Raw genomic sequence first — 19,169 nt, forward strand, 5'->3', positions numbered from 1 at the left:
TGTTCCTCATCGGTCCGCAGTCCAGGCAACCCTTGAAAATTTCCCTGCAGCATGACCAGGAGCGGTGCTCTACAGTATACGAACCCTTCGTATGCACGTTTCGCATGGAACGGATACCTAATCGTTACTTCCAATGGATCCCATCACCGTGGCTACCACAGTCTTCGCTTGTGTGGCCTTCGTGAAAGACATGCGAGAGCTTGCTCAGAAGCTCGCAGAGTCGGTAGAGAAGGTGCGAAATTTTCTCTCCGTTCATTTCGGCTATAGTTGACTAACTAATGGACTACAGGTCTCTGACAATCGCAAAAAGCTACGTGCACTGTGTAACAACAGTGTCAAGCATCTCGTTGAACTTGAGGAGGTAACTCGTGCGCATGAGGCTGATCTTACGTCTCGTCAGCTACAAGATGCACTCACTGAATTGCGGGAGTAAGTGTCATGCATGTGACGGGTCTTTCAATGATGTTCATCGCATGTGCTGAGGCAGTGAGCTCGAACGTATATATCGCCGTTGCTCGAAACGCATAGGACACCGGAAGCGAGGATTACCCCTGGTTTGGAGCCATCTCAAATCATGGAAGGCTGCAGATGAGCTCGAAGCAGATATCCTCATTTTCGAGAGCAATATTCGAGCTTGCGAGATGCGCTTCTTGGTCCGTCACATCACCTTTTGAAATTGATATGCTAATCATCATGCTCTGTAGACTACCTCCATGGTGCGATTTGAGCAGAATGCCCGTCTTCAAGCTCATTCCTTCCACGCTATGAATGCCGAACAACACTCTTCCATGAACCAGCTAGTACAAGCTTTTCGCCAGAGTACGTTTCAGGAGCCGCAAGAAGTGCCCTATGCCGTCGTGCTCCGGCAGAACACCACCGATTCTGTCGTTCACAGAGGTATTGTAGCAAGGCCGTCCGCCCTCATCCATGAACCAGCTAGTACAAGCTTTTCGCCAGAGTACGTTTCAGGAGCCGCAAGAAGTGCCCTATGCCGTCGTGCTCCGGCAGAACACCACCGATTCTGTCGTTCACAGAGGTATTGTAGCAAGGCCGTCCGCCCTCACTGTAAGCCCTCATCCACATCATCGGCCTTCTTGACTTAACATGGATTCTCAGACTTTGAACGACGTCGAGAAGAACGAGGTAGCGTCTCACTCGCTCAGCCTGCATCTCGAGACGCTGAACCAAGTATTTACGCAGCCGATCACTCTCGCGGCGCTCAGTAAAGACTTTGTCGGCATTGAGCCGTACGTTTACATTCCGCACTATCCCAGCACCGCAGATCCGTCTGTCCAGATAAAGGATGCCATTCTCGAGATCTCGTGTACTCTCAAAATGTTCCGGAGCGCACCAATTTCAGCAACAGACTGTGCGAAGAACTTACACTCCCTCGCAACAATACTAGGCGATCTGGCAATGTATGCCAGCGCCCTGATGGTTCTCGCGCGGTCGGTCAGCTTGTACCGCGACATGCACCGCAAACAACCAAAAGCCTTTGCTCCCTATCTTGCGCGCAGCGTTCGCTTCGTAGCATTATACCGCTTGAAGTTAGGCCAGTACTCCGCAGCAAAGGTCGCCAGCTCGGAGGCCACCGAGCTCTACCGCCAGGCCTACGCAGACACCCTGGATGACGGGATAGCTGCCGATCTGGGCATATCGCTGAACATTTACTCGCTTGTACTCCGGCATAAGGGCCAGATGCATCGCGCCGATGTGCTATCGGTGGCTGAAGAGGCCGTTTGCATCTTCCGTAGGCTCGCCGATGCGAGGGAAGAATTCATGCCAGAGCTAGCAAATATGCTGATTGGACAGGCACGGCACTTCGGCGACGGAGGGGATTTCGATAAGGCGCTCGAGTGCGTGGAGGAAGCCACCAATCTGTGCCGCACCACGGTGCAACAGAGTCACGTCCCATTCGCACAGCACAGGCTCGCACGCGCATTGTTCAATTACGCCCACCACTTGTGGAAAGCAGGCAGGACCCCGGAGTGTTTGCAGGCGAATGAAGAGGCGGTTGAACTCTTCCGTGGCTTCTTCTCAGCCCGACCCAACGCATGGCGGGTGGAATTCTGCGATGCGCTGAACAACCAAGCCTGGTTCTCCTACACTTCTGGGTTGTACGAAGACGCTCTAAGGCTGTCGCAAGAGGCGATCCCTATCCTACGTGGCGTAGCCACCACTGCGAAGGAGTACGCTGTATTCACTAATATCCTTGATACACTAGCAGCAGTACTCGAGGCGATGGGGCGACTCGAGGACTCACTAGCCACCGTGGAGCAGATCGTGCATACTATATACGACTGCCCGGCATTCTTGAAACGCAGCGAGCAGCTTATAAAGGCACTGCGATGGGCGGCGAGGCTGTTACGGGCGCTCGATCGTTTTCAGGAGGCGCAGCAGAGGGAGGACGAAGCCGCGCTGGAAGTTGAAAGTTAGCCCGTTTTCCCATGTTTTTTTAGATACAGTTTGAATGTAGTGCGGAACGAGTGCGGGAAAGGAAGGGCACACTTACGGGATCGAATTCAGTTAGTAACTGGATTGTAACATTCGCCGTTGCGTGGGGGGTCCGGAGAAATCGAAAAGCCTTTCAAGTGCAAACGTGGACGGCCAGATATCCATTATGATGTTGCGGAACCGTGCATGGTCTGTGTGGGGTTTGTAGGCTACGATTGCTGGCTCTGCCCCACGATCGTACTCTAGCAGGTCAGTCTGCGGGCTGACGAGTCCCGCGGACACACAAGTGCTTCAGCAAGCACATGTCTCATGGAGCATGCATGAGAGGCTATCGACACTCAGGTACAGCTCCTGTTCGACGAGAGAACCCGCAATCTACATCGCTGTATGGGGTCACATAAAATGGTCAGAGAGTTATGCATGTCGAAAGATTGTCAACGCAAGATGCGCGTGATACGCACATCCTTGAAAATAAAAAGAACGAGCGCACACCAGGACATAAGGAAGAGAAATTTACCGCGACGAGAAATCGTAAGAAGCCTATGTCTCAACCCGGTCGGAGTGACTAGAAAGATCCTGACCAGAATGTCAAAAAAACACGAACCAATGCTGAATAATATTGACTGGATTGCGTATGTTCGCGGCAGAATCTCAATGCATATAAAATAATCACTTACGCGTGGCACCGCCCAACGTACAGGTTACTTAGAAATATACTTCAGAGAGTAATAGAAAAACATATTGCAACCTCAACGTGTAAGACTGACTCACCATTCTAGATATATACAGAGAGAGGAAACTTCAGTTTCCATCGGCTGCGAGTAGTACAGAGGTCGGCGCGAAAATGCGCAGAAGTTGGCGAGAACTAGCACGGGCTGGCACCGAGGCTTGCAAGCCTTGCCTGGAGGCGAAGGAGTTTTACCTGAACTGGCTGGCAAGCACATCTAGTCAAGCTGCTGCTTAAATTATGGTAAATAATCTGAAATAAAATGTATATATTAAAACTCTTCGCCGTGCTACATCTTCCTCCGGCTCGCCATTATCCTCAGCATCGGAGTCGAGCTCGATCTCGAGGGTTAACTCTTCATCCTTCATCTTGCCATTACCCTCGCCCTGATTGTCAGTTATCTCCAGTTCCGCCTCCAAGGCCGAAGAAGGATCTGCTTCCCGAAAGAATAGATTGCGCCGGAAAGCGCACTTCAGTGCATCGACTCGGGAGATTTAACTCATGCTTGACTCAAGCATGAATTAAATCTGCCGAGTCGATGCTAGACCGTGATTCGTGAGTCCGTTCACTAGGATACATGGTATCCGGATAATGTACGCACCTCATTACAAAGGCCCGCATCAACTTCCTTCTTGCTTGTACACGGCAAATACGGAGAGAGAAGAATTGAATACTACGTGCCAATGTCGCCGGTCCGTGCCGGTCTGTGCCGCTCGTCCTTTCACTGTCTTTTCGTGCAAGTGCCTCAGGCTCTGGACATTGCGATACATCTATCATTCACAATTCTTTCGGCCACTAGAAGCCATCTCTACGGACCTAGGGCAGGGCCGCGTCCTAGTATTACAGTAATACTGACTCTGCGATACTATGAGATCTTGACCCCTGCTCGCCGTCTAGCAGCAATTGCACGTGTCCTCGAGCACTTCAGCTGTGCCCCCAGGAATATCGCGACACCCGCAAGGAGTCCCTTGCGCTGCTCAGGTCGGCGACTGCCTCCACAACAGGTACACAATCATGCGCAAGCTAGGTGGGGCCAGATTCTCGACAGTGTGGCTTGCTCGGGACACTCTGTACGCCAGGATATATCCCGTCGAGTAACTGACAGCCGACGTGCAAATTAGGGACGATCTCGACGTTGCAATTAAAATATTGACCACTGAGTGTACTGAAGGCGCCACCGGACTTGATGAAGTCAATATTATGACGACAACCAATAAGACTGACCCAGCTCACTCAGGATATAACCACGTCGTGCGGCTCCTGGATCACTTTCGTCATACGAGTTCTAGCAGCATTCACATTTGTCTCGTTCTCGAACTTGCTCATTCAAGCGTGAATAACATTTGCCGTGATTCGGACGGAAATGTGGGACGGCTTCAACTTCTGTTGTAAAACAGATCGCAAGACACACTCTTCTTGGTCTATCTTACCTGCACAACTCTTACTTAATGATACACACGGGTTATTTCCTCGTTCTTGCTATAATTCTTGCAGCTGACCTCCAGTATCAGATATTAAGCCTGATAATCTGCTGTGATTTGACCCATCGGACGTGGCCCCCTCGGCGATACAAGCTAATGCCGCAGGACCTGCCTGTATTCCAGAAATATTCAAAGTCGGAGATCTTGGACACGGTGATGTTTACTGTTATCCCAGAGTTATCGCAGCTAATGCCATCATTGCAGTCAACTGGGTTCATAAACACATTACAGACCAAATCTCACCGCCTGCACTGCGCGCCCCAGAAGCCATACTGTGTGCCGAGTGGAGTACAGCAACTGATATCTGGAGTTTAAATTGTGTTGTATGTTCCATTGTGTGAATCAGCCATATTGTTTGTGATGCCTTTGTTTTTCAGATTTATGCGCTCATGATGGGCATTTGCCTTTTCAATCATTTTTTTGAAGTTAAGGAAACGGGCCTTCGCCCTGCGCAGACACACATCATGCAGATTGTCGGAGTTTGTGGAGACTTCCCTGCAGACCTGCTTGCCAAAGGCACGCACTCTTCGAGATTCATTGATAAGAATGGTGCGCCTTCCTTAATTTTTTTGTCTGCTTCCAATTCTCATCAGGATACATAGGAGTGCTGATTGAAGCCCCGGTGCTCATCCGGTTCACCGTGGAACAACTGCTAAAGATACATCCCTGATGAGCCAGATATCAAGACCTTGGCTTCTTTCCTCGGCGGCATGTTTCAGTTACGCCCTGAGGGTCGATCTGATGCGTCGAAGTTGCTGAAATACCCGTGGCTTGCATAATAAATGTCTAGGTTTGAAGATTTTTTTTGGATTCCACAGTGCAGATCGGACACATACATATGTGTTCTTTCAAACCCTCAACGATCGTATTATTAGTTGTGCTGATTAGTTGTGCTGGTTCTTACATGTGCTTTCTACGCTTTGCGTTTTGTATACATTCACGACTGGCGAGTTAATCGTGAATTTCTCACTGCAAGTCGAATGTAGGTCAATGCCAGAAACCTCAGCCTTTCCCGATGCACTTGGTTCGCGACGCAGACTCACAGCGTATGATCACCATCTCACGAAGTGTATGTCGACTTTCGGACTCCATCTTTTCGGTATACGAGTGCTCGCATCGCGCTTCATATCATTTTGGGACCCTGCAGCCCCGCAGACGGCACGATGGCATCTGGTAGAAGCTTGACCAACACAGTCCAGCGCCCCCGCGTACATCACATGAGCGCGTCAGAACCGTCCTACCATGGCAAAGCATCTCCCTCCAGCTGACAGCTTCGTCCCCCAACATAGCTGAACGTTATTCAGACGCAGACAGCCGACACCCAGGCTCTTCCAGTGCCCTGGAACCGCAGCTATTCTCGTTAGATAGGTGTTCCATGTCTAGCAATCGTCCTATTACCGACGCCTCAAGTGTGATACTAGCTCAGCTCCTACAATTTAGCATGCCCATATTCCGTCACTTGTACGTGTCGGACGACAGAGGGTAATGCATCAGGGGACCCATCATGACCGGTGTCGTACGTAGAGAGTGCCGCATTTCGTCCATCCCCGACTTCGGCCCCATGAGGCGGTGTCTGCTCCTACTTATGAAGCGGATCGCCCGTGGAGCGTGACACCCACCTTGACCTCATCCCCGTCTCCCTATGCACCTGTATGCTGCCTGAGCTTCAGATGGACTGCTTCGACGCACCAGATTCCTCACTCTCGAAGAATGCGGGTACGAGCACGAGCACACAGCCCCAACGCGACCCCCAATTCTACACCGAACCAAGCCCGGAGCAAGGGGACGAACATATCACGTTCCTCGTGCGTGCCTTGTCCGCGCTCTCTTCCTGCGTGATAGACTGAGACATCCGCAGGTCGAGGGCGTGCTTTTCCGTGTAGCGCGTTGGGCCTTCGAGGACGACTCGGAGGTCTTCCGTGATATGTATGCGCTCCCACTTGCACCGGGCGCTACACCGGATGGGGCGAGCGACGCGCGACCTTTAAGGCTCGACGGTGTTGCAAAGAACGAGTTCCGGCTGCTCCTGTGTGTAATGTATTCAAGGTATGTCCTTTATCCTTATCTTCGAATCACCAACAAACCAGATACTCACAAACCATGGAGCACCCCCGACGGCCCCGACCTCACTCCCGACGAATGGATCTCTGTACTCAAGCTCGCAGACATGTGGCACCTAGCGCACGCGCGCGACATCGCAATCGCGCACCTCACGCGTACGCTGAGCACGCAAGACCCCGTACAGCAGCTCGCACTTGCACAGCGGCACGGCATCGACGCGTGGCTCCTGCCCGCGCTCAATGCACTCGCGCGACGGCCTTCACCGCTCTGCGCCCGCGACGCGGCCGTCATCGGGTGGGAATGTGCACTGAAGCTTGCAGCGGTGCGCGAGATCTTCCCGGGTACGAGCTCGCAATGCGGATGCGTGTGCTCTTCATGCGAGCGGGCGCATGCGTGTGGGCCGAGGAGGGGGGGAAGACGGGAGGAGTATGATTTTACGGGGAAAATTCGGATCGTGTTTGGGTTGGGTGTAGCAGAGGTGCCTAGCTACTATTCACTTGGTGGACTGGGAGTGTAGCTCAAGGCTTCGAGGTGTCTAGAGGTGTGTTGCACTCTGATTTGTTCCGATATCTGTGGTTGGATCGTACCAGAGGACACCAACGTGTGCGCGAGGGAGGATGCTTCAGGACGTACGATGTAACACACGAAACGCACCGAGTAAAAGAGCGCAATCGACCATACGTATCTTGCTGTTCCCTTTTCGAGTCCCTGTGGTCCCCCCCCCCGGCCGGTTGTCATCTCGCAACTCCTGGGCCTGAAGATTCCGCAACATTTTCAGGAGATGGGTACAGCGAGCGAAGACACCCGAGGAAAATCAGCGAAGAGGGCAGAATACGACTAGCAATATACACGCGATCTGCCGACACTTTCGTGCGGTGTGGGTGTTCGTGCGGCACATGGCTCAAGCGATCACTTCCGCGATCCAATCAAGCGGCGCGATCGATTATTCCAATTTGCTGTTGAGGAGCCAGCAGGATGTGGATTGAATGCAACGACAGACTCAAGGCGTTCCAGCCAACAAAATGGCGTGGGGGTACCGCATGCGCAGTCGTGAGTGAAGAGGGGAAAGTCGCATGCGCCAATCATTCGCCGGACATTTCCGAGACACTCATACTTCTCGTCATCCTGATCAAACTGCTCCAAAGCTGCTCTGAAGTGTGCGGACAGCAAGCTTATGCATGTTCGTCTGCAAAGGTGTTATGTTATATTCAGTAAACATGAACATGGACATATGACAACGACTTACCTGCAGTTTTCTCCACTTTTCTGGGAAGGTCGTTACTTATTGGCAAATTGTATGCGCCCGTATAGCGTTCGAGCTTCTCAAACTCACGAAAATGCGCGTGGTGCGTCTCTTGAATACCATGCCTACTCTGCCATCCTGGCGATGCAGGACATCGCTGGCGGTTCAGGTAGTGCGCGCTACGAGTAGCCTGAGCGTGATGCTGATGATAAGCCGTAATCTGCAGCAGCATTTTCAAGCCGCTCGTCGCATATGCATCCCATGAGAACGGAAGTGGATTTTGATGACGCTGACAAGCAGGTTTTGTTTATAGATCCGAGGTCCGAGAAAGGATGATCGACTTGAATTTCTGTACTCGACATGCAACGCAAGGCCTCGATGTGTCGTGTAGCTTCAAGTCCTCTGAATGATGAAAATGAACTGACTGTGTCACACCGTTATCAGGGTGGAGACGAGTCGTACTCGATGGAGTTTCTGCAAAGACCAGGATTAGCCTTGGGGACCAGGAAAAATCTTGCCTATGTCTGCCTCGTGCTGTAGGATCAGACTCGGAGCATTCTCAGCCTTTGCGACGGTGTGATGGTAAAACGCCGTCACTCCTGGCTTGAATGGGTACAATCCAGCGAGAAGTATAAATCGGCGTTGTCCAGGACCAAGATGTGCTGCATCGTATTTCTGTGAGCATCCTCAACTCCTGCTGGTGCTTCTGTTCATTTTGCGTTCACGTTGGATAAGCTGCTGGCAGAAGACCGCCCGATTCGCGGCGCCGCTTGTCATATCGCCCCGACAGAGGTTTGGCTACCATCTACGATAGTATGTGCTCTCTGTCCGTCGGTTTGCAAACGGCAGCTTTGGACTTGGTCCTATCTGCACGGAGGTTTTCTGTTTCCCTTCGAATGGCAGTGCAAGAAGTTGCAAGACATATCGCCATTGCATTTCGGTTGGAGCCTAGCACATTCGAAGCAATATGCGCTTGAAGCGTCCTGCACTTACTTGGTATGCCATATCGGTGCGCCTGTAAGTTGAGCACGCCAAATAACGAAGAGGATACAACTTTGACGGGTGTTTACTGATTTAAAGCGTCGGTGGCGGAGTTTCTGATGTCGATGGACAAAGCCTGTGCTTGAGCCATCGCAGGTAAGCGGATCAATTACTGAGAGTCCAGTGTGGTCAGCACTCACAATTGAGAAGGTGGCATTATTAGGCTGTTGTTTCAAGGTGCTTCGGATTCACACCAAGCATTTGTCCAGCAGGGCGTTACACGAAATTTCGACGCAACCTTCTGTAAATACGGGCTAGGCAAAGCGCGTGGTTTCGAACACGGTTCACGTGCAAGTTGGCCCTGCTTGTTTAACATGGTTGGTGCTTTTACAGTCGAACAACCATCTGACTGCCAACATTGACCACAACCGACAGGCTACATTTCTGAGACATCACCATGGATGTTACCTTTATTAGAATGTCGTTAGGCGAATTCGCTCTTCACTTCCTTCCGGCAAACTTGGTCCTCGACTATGGGCCACCGTCATTCGAGGACGCATTTTCAACTATGCCTAGTAATGATATATCCACAACTAGTTTCTTTGGCTCAATGGTATGCTCGCTCCTGTGCAAGGCTCCATAGTGTGGCTAACAGATATCCTCAGGCAAGGTGCATCGTCGATTTCCAACTTTGTCCCGGGTACGCCTTAGAACTCATTCGAAATAGCCCACACGACGCCAACCTCAGCGGCTTCCGCGCAGCCTTACTGCATAAAGACGACGTCGCCAGAAGGGATGTGAACCTCTATTGGGCGCTACAACGATTGTCGTTCGTACGCAGGCCACATTGTACCGAAGACGACCCATTTGAAGATATAGACAACGAGGGGAAAGTCCGAACTTCAAGCAGCGCTGGCTCAAGGGCGGACACGGCGCGGAGAGCTGCCATTCTCAAGCAGCTTACAGCCGAAGTGGCCACAGTTTTATTGCGTCAGCACCGCTGTTTTGTGTTCACCGTGCTTATACTTGGTGACCACGCACGCTTCATCCGGTGGGACCGCGCGGGTGCAGTAGTCACCGAGAAGTTCAACTACAAGTGCACTCCGTACCTTGCCAGGTTCCTCCGAATGTTTGCTCAAATGTCTCCAGAGCAACAGGGTGCCGACCCCACCGCCGTGCTTGTAGAGAATGGCTCGCAAGATTTCCGCTTGATGATGGATGCCCCGAATAACTCTACGCCTGGGAACTTGTATGCGCGCGACATGTTCTACAAGTCGCTGGAGCCCGGTTGGGCGTGGTGGAAACTAAGCGTTCCATCTATGGAAGGAGAAAATAATGTCCAAGAGTCCCGCGAATTTTTGGTGGGCAAGCCGCATTTCCTATCGGATGACCTACAAGGCCGTGCGACACGCGGATACGTCGCACTTGACTGCTCAAAAAAACACTTTGTGTTCCTCAAGGACGCTTGGCGGGTCTCTGGTGCAGGGATGCAGAAGGAGGGCGATGCCCTCAGGACCCTTCAGAAGGCAGGTGTCACACACGTCCCGACCCTTGTCTGTCATGGAGACATCGGAGGCCAGATATCGTCCACGCAAAAGCACGTCGCTCCCGGTCAGCCAAATGACACCTATGTTCACTACCGCCTGGTAGTGGAGCAGGTGTGTCGTCCGATCCATGGGCATCGTAGCGGCTTGGAGTTAGTGAGAATTATCGCTGACTGCGTCGATGGTAAGCTGTTTGATTTGGGCGTACTGCTCTATTTGTTGACCAGGGTGTTCAGCTCATCAACAAGCCGTAGAGAAGGCTGGATTGATGCACTGCGACGTCAGTGTAGATAACATTCTCATGGTGGAAAGGCCCATGCGCGGAGGTATGACTGAGCGGCGGGGAATTTTGTGCGATTGGGAGCTCTCGAAGCCTGTTCGCGATGGGCCCAATGGAGAGAAAGAGGCTGTGAGAGTGCCGGGTATTTCGGTATGTATTTATCAATGCAAAGTTAATGATGGCTCACTCAAAATACATTATTTACAGGGAACATGGGCGTATATGTCCGTGCATGCGCTGGACCATCCGGAAGACCCAATTACTGTTGCGGATGAACTTGAAGCATTCTATTACGTGCTCTTTATGAGTGCCATCTACTGTATGAAGAACAACATCTCCGACGTCGAAAACTTTGTGTATCAATACTTCGATTCGTGTGGTGCGAACGGCCGTTGTGGATCAATGAAGCGCCAGGCCATGCTCGACGGGCGATTCATGTATAAAGGCACGCGTATCAAGTTTACTGACGAAGAAGGGGTGTTGCAACACCCACTCAATGATCTGCTCCCACTCCTTTCTCTCTGGTTCAGTTTGCGCTATGGTTTCGAGCAGTATGAGAACGACACGAGAGGGACAGAAAGCCGCACGAGAGTCGACAAGGACGGGCGTGTGCTTGACCATCAATTTGCGGAGAGGATCGAGTGGTGCATGGATCAAGTTACGCAGCTGAAGACGCACGATGCGGTGCGTCGACTATTGGAGGAATTTCTAGATGCGGTCGTGCAGCCGGGGGACGACAAGAGATCTATTCCAGGTTTCGTGATTCGCAAGGAAATAGATTCCCCACAAGAGCGATTCCTACCTGCCGCAAGTCGGAAACGTCCATTAGAAGAGGAGTCAGAAGACCTGCCCTCGTCAAAGGGCGCCAAACGTCGCCGTGCTTGATACTTTTTGAGCTTGCACGAGGCAGATGCTCATATGAATCGAATATCGTTCCTCGATACTGCCCGAGGGTCGCCTCACTGGCACATCCACCGAATCACGTATCGTCCCTTCATGATCGTCATTTCTGACGTCGATATTTCCGCTTTCGTTAAACCCGTCAATTCGTCACTCTCGTTTCGGTTGGTCACTGTTGCATTCAAAACTCTCCGGACTTAGTTCCTGTAACTTATGCGTATTTATTGCTACAGTTATTTAAAAGGATATGGGCCATGAAATAGCGTGTCAGTACTTACGGCTGGCCAATGATCCGTGCTACGCGCCCCGCTGTGCCGTGGATCGAAATGAACGCGCGGCGAGTCATATCCGAGGCCAAGCATTGGTGGGTTCGCCGATGAACAATATTCACAGTGTGAGCAAGAAGAATCAATAGATGGCAGGTTAAGTCTGTAGCACTAATTTAGCTAAAAAAAAGGATAAAGAGGAGGCTGTGCCACAATGCTGGACGAGAAACATGCAGCTACGCTCAGGCGGCCACTGGTAAGCGGCGAGAAATTGTGCAAAAAAATCCCCAGAAATTTCCACCAGAGAGTGGTATCAATTAAATCAAAAATTTGCCTGAATGAATATCTGAGGAAGGAGACCAACGAGAAACCATCCTCTGCTGTAGACGCGCGACAGAATCACGTGCCAGGCATTGGACGCGGTGCACGTGGTCGCTGGCCTGCGAACGCAAGGCTACAACCGCACGCACCTCAGCAACATTGCTGTGTTTCGGAGGGCACAATAGACAAGAAGATCTTGCACACGGTAATGTAAATCTGTAAGCCGACCTCTGGCCGACCAACTGATCGAGATTGCGCAGAGCTTGGCCACTCGTCTTCCAGCCGAATATATAAAGTCCTCCACATCTTTTCGAGGAGGTAAGCACGCGCCAACATGTCTTCCACTAAGTCTCTCCAATCTGACAATCTCTCTGCTAATTGTCAAAGCTCTCCCCACAAGGCCAAGCGTGATAATTCGCGATTTGCTACCGGCGGCCAAACTCTGCACGACCAACGACGGCATCTTCGTGAAGAAATGCGCGGAAAATTTATCGTGATGCCTGTGGACAAGTTCATGGAAACGTTCGCTCCGGAATCTGAAGCGATGGTGGAGAAACCATTCCAGCCGAATTTCAAGAAGGCATTTAAGAAGATGGAGAACGTACTCGAAGGTACAATACGAGAAGAGCAAATGTACCGGCCTCTTGTGAGCTTAACCTTCTCCTGCACATCATGAGTCTGACTGAGTCGGTTATCTCAAGGTCAAATGCGTCCGAAGCTATAAGCTTTGCACAGGATTGTCCTCGAGCTGGTGCAGAACAAGCCCGACAAGGCGGAGCCCTCTAGGCAGAAGGTTGATGCCGCACTGTTTCTGCCTGAGAATTCCAAGCAGAGGAAGTCACTCAAGGATGGTAGGCCACATTGGGCACTTCAGCGCCTGTCGATCGAGTTCAAGAAGCATAGAACGGAGGACGATCCGTTCGAAGATCCAAAGACGGAGGCCGAGGGTGAAGACGACCCGCACTACCATGCTGAGCGAGGCGACGAGGTCGACGGGGATGACGTGGACGATGCGGATGACATGGACGACATGGACAATTGCCTGGATGAAAACGAGTCATACGAAGACGGTGGCCCGTCAGTGGAAGACAATGAAGACTGCGTCGAAGAGAATCCCCTTCAGATGACTTCTGAAAAATCATCCAGAGAGGTCTTCAAGACAGCTTACGAGCCCCCAGCTGACCGACGAGCTGCCACTCGAGGGCAGATCATCTCCTACGCGAAAATGCTCTTTTCACGGCAACATCGCTGCTTCGCGTTCACGATTCTCATCCTCCGCGATTTCGCGCGAATTATTCGCTGGGACAGGGCCGGTACTGTTATCACGAACAAATTCAAGTACACGAACACCGAGTACCTTGGCAAGTTCCTGTGGCGATTCTGTAACATGACTGACAAACAGCAAGGATACGATACGACAGCCGTTGCTGTGAAACCCGGATCGGCAGACTACAAGCTCATGGAGCAGCTGGCCAAGAATCCGCCAAAAGGTGCTGGCTCCGAGTACGCGAGGCAATCGTTCGCCAAGTCCATGCCCAATCTCTCGAAGGAGAATCCCGATGACTGGTCGTGTTGGAAACTGACCGTACATCCGGAAAAGGGGAAGGCGACCGACGGCTCAGACGCTCGACCTGCAGGGAGGAATGTCTGCAAAAAGCCACGTTTGCAACATTTTTTGGTCGGCAAGCCTCATTTTCAGGCATCAGGTATGACAGGCCGCGCTACACGAGGGTACATTGCGTACGACTGCCAGGGTGAGAAGTTCGTCTTCCTCAAGGATGTGTGGCGCGTAGACCTGCCGGATATCGAGAAGGAGGGATACATTGTCCAGTCTCTCAACGACGCAGAAGTCGCAAACGTCCCGACTATGGTTTGTCACGGGGACGTTTTAGAAGTTGAAGATGATGGAAATGCTGTACGCATTGAACGACAACAGACGAAGACGGACACTTACTGGCACGAGTCCTATAGTGGACAGATGAACCCAATCAAGACCCATACACATTACCGCCTCGTCGTGGAAGAGGTCTGTCGCCCATTGAGCGATTTCGAGAATTGTTTTGAGTTGGTGAAGATCATAGCAGACTGCATCTATGGTATGGTACGTTCTGTTGCAAACCCCATGCACAATAACTTGCTTACGCGTGATTTGTAGCTCATCGACAGGCCTTGAAGGACGCTAAGCTGATTCACCGTGATGTCAGCGCAGGAAATGTCCTCATTAATGAAAAGCTGACGACCGTCAATGGTGAGGACGTTCCCGTCCGTACAGGCATGTTGAGCGATTGGGAGCTGTCTAAACCAACCAATGAAGCCAGAGAGGATGCAGAGGAGACTCGGATGGCAAGGCAACCTGACCGTACTGTGAGTGTCCAGTCAACGTCTTCACTGACAATGAAGGCTCATCTCGTATTCATAGGGGACATGGCAGTTCATGTCTGCCATCCTACTAGACTCGCCCACTAGGCCCGTCGAAGTTGCAGACGAACTTGAGGCATTTTTTAATGTCTTTTCTTTCTACCTCGTCAAGTTCACCAACAGTTCCATCAAGAACCCAGCATACTTCATGTCTCAGTATTTTGACGAGTGTACTGTCAGCGACTCCGAAACTCACTACACCTGCGGGTCAGCCAAGCGCAATGCAATGCAGTCGGGAATATTGCAGACAACCCTCGACAAAAGTGTCACATTCTTTTGCAGTGATGGCAAGACGCCGCATCCGTGCAATAAGCTCGTCAACGAGATGTTGGGATGGTTTAAAGCCCGATATGCAGAGTTCTCACCAACCGATTGGCCCCAAGGGGCCGTCAAACCAGACGATCACTCGCAGGTTGCAGTTGATGGGGGGGGGGGGGGGGGGGGGGGGGGGGGGGCGGAGCTGTCGCACATGGCAAGAAGGCAACACTTGAAGATTACCTGCTAGAACAGGAGGCGGCTGCGTTCGAGGCTGAATTTACTATGGATGAACTTGGTGAAGGCACGCAAGTTATCTCCAAGAAAATTTTAGAGATAGGAAAACCTCTCGCTGCGAAATTGAAAACCCAGGATCCTACGTACACGTTATTCAAGAAGGTCCGTGTTACACCGGAGGAGCGCAAACTATGGCCTAAACATGACAAGATACCCGACAGAGTCCCTTCGAACTACAATTACGCGCGCTACAGAGAGAAGGGCCTCGAGCTTCCTGCAGCACCCTTTGCCTCGAAGCGTCGTCTTGAAGTAGATCTCCAGAGCTCCCGTCGGAGCAAGCGATCCAAAGTTGACTGAAGCGTCCACCACATTCCTCCCCCGCCTTAGACTTTGAAGCTACAAGTCAAGATGATAGTAGCCTCGAATGTCAGTGGGAGGAGACACAGATTTCCACTTTCTCGATCTCGTCTCCACCAGGACTGTACGTAACTGCAAGTTGCAATGTTATTTGTTTTGGCATCATTACCACTGCTATACCTGTGCGTTGTACTAGATCTCTTGTCACTATATATGTTGTGCTCGCTTTTTCTTCTCCGTTCATACAGTGGTGTGATTCGTCGAAATAGATAACGGCGCAGTGTCCACGCTGGAGTGGAGTAACCGAAGCCAACTTTGACAGACGTCCATGTAATTGGTGGATCATTGTCGGGGAGCGAGAACGGGCCTAGAGAACACTGACCCGCATCTCAATTAGATTGTTACTGAACATGATCGCGCCTGGCAAAAGGTGTACCAGTAACTTAGTAGCAACCGAAGAAATTTAGAACTGCCTCAAGCTTAGAGAAACGCAACCATTTAATAAGCACAGCATACGAGACTGAGGACGCACCTACGGCAAGGAGAAGTCAGTGATATCCCAGTACCAATCAGTGAGACACTGTCATCAGGGTTTGCGAAGGCGAAAGGGCGAAGACACTCTCAAAGTACCTAGGCGAACCTGGTGAGTCTGCTTTGCATGAAACTCATGAACACTCCGACGCTGAGGTCGGGGTCCTATCCTCCAGCTTGAACTTGCAATTGGGTGGACGAGCTCCACATAGACTCGTGGAGTCAATCGAAAATATAGTGAGATGATGGCCGGCATGCCACAATATAAAGTATAGTCGCAGATGCCTCGCGCGCATTGGTCCAAGATGAGTACGATTGGGCCCTGGGGGTTGTAGCACTGCATAATCTAAGGTTGAACAACAAGTAGTTTACACGGCAATAGATAGGAAATAAGTAAATCTGTGTAGGAGCAGAACTAAAATCAACCAGATGTATGCAGGCGTACGAACTAGAAGTGCAATCAACAGCACGAGAACAAGACCCTCCAACGCACACATCATATTTCGACGGACTCAAGACGTCTGAGAGGATTATTGTACCGATTCCCCTCCGTACCCGCTTCGACGTCGCGCTTTTCAGTATACACCATGTGAGGTATATCACTATCCGCTTGGTCGTGGGACGGTGCAAATACGGGCTTCTGCACTGGGGGCCACTTCCTGTCCGCGAACAACAGAATCAAATCCTGCATAGCGCGGTGCGTCCTGAGTCCGGCGGCGAGTTCTCTGCGCCGATTAAGCTCTTCCGGCTTCAGATTTGCGATACGTGTAGGGGGTTCAACGACGTATTGACCCGCGTTGCTCCGCAAGCGCCGCTTGGGGGGGTTGCACCAGTTGTCATATAGCATGACCGAATAGTGAGCACGAAACCAGCTGAGCAACAGAGAGATCAGATCGTCGAACGGGTGCAACTGTAGGTGGTCTTCCGTCTCATACAGTTGGAGTGCTGTCCCCTTGTACGCGATCTTGCCCTCATACATAGCATCGCGCTTTAGCTTTGAGCAGGTCACATAGTACTGATTATGATCGGGGTTTGAAGCGCGGCTATCGAAATATTCCGCGATGAATGCATGCTCATCGTCTCCCAAATTGTTGGATTGGTCACGAACAACGACCATCAATATAAGGTGGAAGAATGCTTCCAGCTCATCCGGGACGGTGATAGGTGTCCCAGGATTATCAAGCGTCCGTACTCCCGACGTTGCCCAAGTACACTGCAGTTGACAAAGTGAGTAGGGACTCAGAACAGAAGCACAGGAGCGTACCATGGCACCCTCTGCACGTTCAGATACCTTCTCACCGCCAGGTGTGATATGGACCGGTTTGGAAAACTCCCAGTCGCAGAGCATCCCGCCCCATTGGCGATACGAATTTCTCTTTTTGACGATTCTACGCTGTTCGTAGATCAACATATTGCCAAGGCTGATATCAGTATGCATGATTCCGGCACGCTCTACCGCTTGCTCGTGGGCTGCATAGTTCCCATGTCAGCAAGAGAATCGGACATGTGGACTTACTGACCTTTTATACAGTCCACAACGAGGTACAAAAATTGCTTGTCGGTGACATAATGTTTCAGCGGGCGACATATCTCGCGCAGGACAAGGCGATAATGTATCAGAGTCTTCGGCGCATCGTTTTCCGAAGCCGCCCCGCTGTTCTTAAGCGTCCACAGGTCTTGCGTGCGCGTGCGCTGACTGTCGACGTCGCAATGACAAACGAGCGTCGGGACATTCTCGACGCCTGCATTATTCAACGCCTTGAGGACACATCCTTCTTTCTTCAATGGCAGCGGATCGCATCTCCATGCATCCTTGAGGAAAACAGGTTTCTCCTCCTCGCAGTCCAGCGCGATGTATCCGCGCGTGCCACGCCCAGGCAGCTTGGTTTGCTCATAGTGGGGCTTCCCGACGAGGAAGTAGCGCGCAGGGGCGTTATTATCGTTATCAAACGTAGCATGACCACCGGGACCACGTCGCCGCTTAGTGTTCGGGCCAGGCTGGGTGCCACCCCGCGCCCGCTTTCTGTTTCCCGAACGTGGATGCTCCTGCGTCTCTTCCACCAGCTCCTCTACCTCAGGCACGATCCGTAACTTCCACCACAGCCAATTCGTATCATTCATTGACTTGCGAAACATGGTGTATGTGTAGTTGCTCATGCTCGACTGCTGTGTGGAGATGAATCTGCGAACCAGTCCAGCCTCTTTTGATCCAGACTGCACAATCTCCGCGTTTGGGTCACAGCCCTGCTGCGTGCGCGAGAGGTGTGAAAATTGCCAGAGGAACGACCCAAAGAGTGGCGTGCCCTTGTATTTGAATTTCTCTGTAATGACCGCGCCGCAGCGGTCCCAGCGGAGGAGGCGCGCGTGATCGCCGAGGATGAGGACGGTGAAAAAGAAGTGGCGGTGCTGCCGAGAGAACACGTTGGTGGCGATTGTGGTGAGGAGGTAGCGCGTGGTCATGCGGCGGTCGGCATTCTTTTTATCACTTTTCGTGCCTTTCGCGAACGGGTCGTCGCGGTGATAGTGAGGCTTGCAAACGATGGCAAGGCGCTGGAAAGCCCAGTGGAGGTTCTGTTTAATAGACGTCTTGTCGGCAGTGAGGAAAATCGCTGCATGGTCGTCGACCATGGCTGATTCAGTGATCCACCCCGCTGTGTATTGTGGGCAAGCGTTTTGCTCGCGAAGACATTTGATCTGGAAAACGTCAGTTGGACGGCGCTCGAATGGAACGAACAGGCGCACCAAAGCATTGTAGAGGTCTTCTTCTCCGTTGCCGTTCGATGGCATCTCATCGAACATGTGCTTGAAATCCTGTTCACCCCGGGGAGTCGCCACATCAGGTTCTGGCATAAATTCGGCAAGGAAATTCTCAAGGGATATCGTGACGAATGGCACCTGCAGAGTGGCATCGCTAGAGGAGGATCCTTCGTGAGATGGGTTCTGGGAGCGGTGGGTGGCCATGGTGGCAGAAATGAAGATTCTTGAAAGAGAGCAGGCACGCGTGTTGCTACTCGCCACACGTCTCTTTGTCTTCCCAGAACGGAAAGCAGTACATGACGCGTTCGATCACGTGCACCGTGCTGCTTTCCTCTGCGAACTACAGAAAAGGTTGA

At 51.7% G+C, this 19,169-nt stretch overlaps 4 protein-coding genes across 4 annotated transcripts; 3 read left to right on the forward strand and 1 right to left on the reverse strand.

Moving 5' to 3' along the window:
• Positions 1–133: 133 nt before the first annotated feature.
• SCP_0413190 (hypothetical protein) lies at positions 134–2,436 on the forward strand (the record flags this gene model as incomplete). The annotated part of the gene is made up of 7 exons (XM_027758044.1): positions 134–232; positions 290–429; positions 488–653; positions 705–1,065; positions 1,117–1,143; positions 1,201–1,222; positions 1,275–2,436. 7 exons carry the CDS (start codon positions 134–136, stop codon positions 2,434–2,436), a joined length of 1,977 nt encoding a protein of 658 aa, XP_027613845.1.
• A 3,896-nt stretch (positions 2,437–6,332) lies between these two features.
• SCP_0413200 (hypothetical protein) lies at positions 6,333–11,656 on the forward strand (the record flags this gene model as incomplete). The annotated part of the gene is made up of 6 exons (XM_027758045.1): positions 6,333–6,467; positions 6,521–7,064; positions 9,436–9,560; positions 9,613–10,675; positions 10,728–10,921; positions 10,979–11,656. 6 exons carry the CDS (start codon positions 6,333–6,335, stop codon positions 11,654–11,656), a joined length of 2,739 nt encoding a protein of 912 aa, XP_027613846.1.
• A 936-nt stretch (positions 11,657–12,592) lies between these two features.
• SCP_0413210 (hypothetical protein) lies at positions 12,593–15,525 on the forward strand (the record flags this gene model as incomplete). Its single annotated transcript, XM_027758046.1, has 5 exons — positions 12,593–12,891; positions 12,994–14,359; positions 14,425–14,622; positions 14,678–15,064; positions 15,187–15,525. The coding sequence occupies 5 exons, from the start codon at positions 12,593–12,595 to the stop codon at positions 15,523–15,525; spliced, it is 2,589 nt and encodes an 862-aa protein (XP_027613847.1).
• A 1,027-nt stretch (positions 15,526–16,552) lies between these two features.
• Positions 16,553–19,017, reverse strand: SCP_0413220 (predicted protein; the record flags this gene model as incomplete). Its single annotated transcript, XM_027758047.1, has 4 exons — positions 16,553–17,269; positions 17,321–17,526; positions 17,577–18,750; positions 18,799–19,017. The coding sequence occupies 4 exons, from the start codon at positions 19,015–19,017 to the stop codon at positions 16,553–16,555; spliced, it is 2,316 nt and encodes a 771-aa protein (XP_027613848.1).
• Between the last annotated feature and the right edge of the window lie 152 nt (positions 19,018–19,169).

Source organism: Sparassis crispa, assembly GCF_003851025.1.
Source record: "Sparassis crispa DNA, contig_000003F, whole genome shotgun sequence".
Taxonomy (NCBI): Eukaryota; Fungi; Basidiomycota; class Agaricomycetes; order Polyporales; family Sparassidaceae; genus Sparassis; species Sparassis crispa.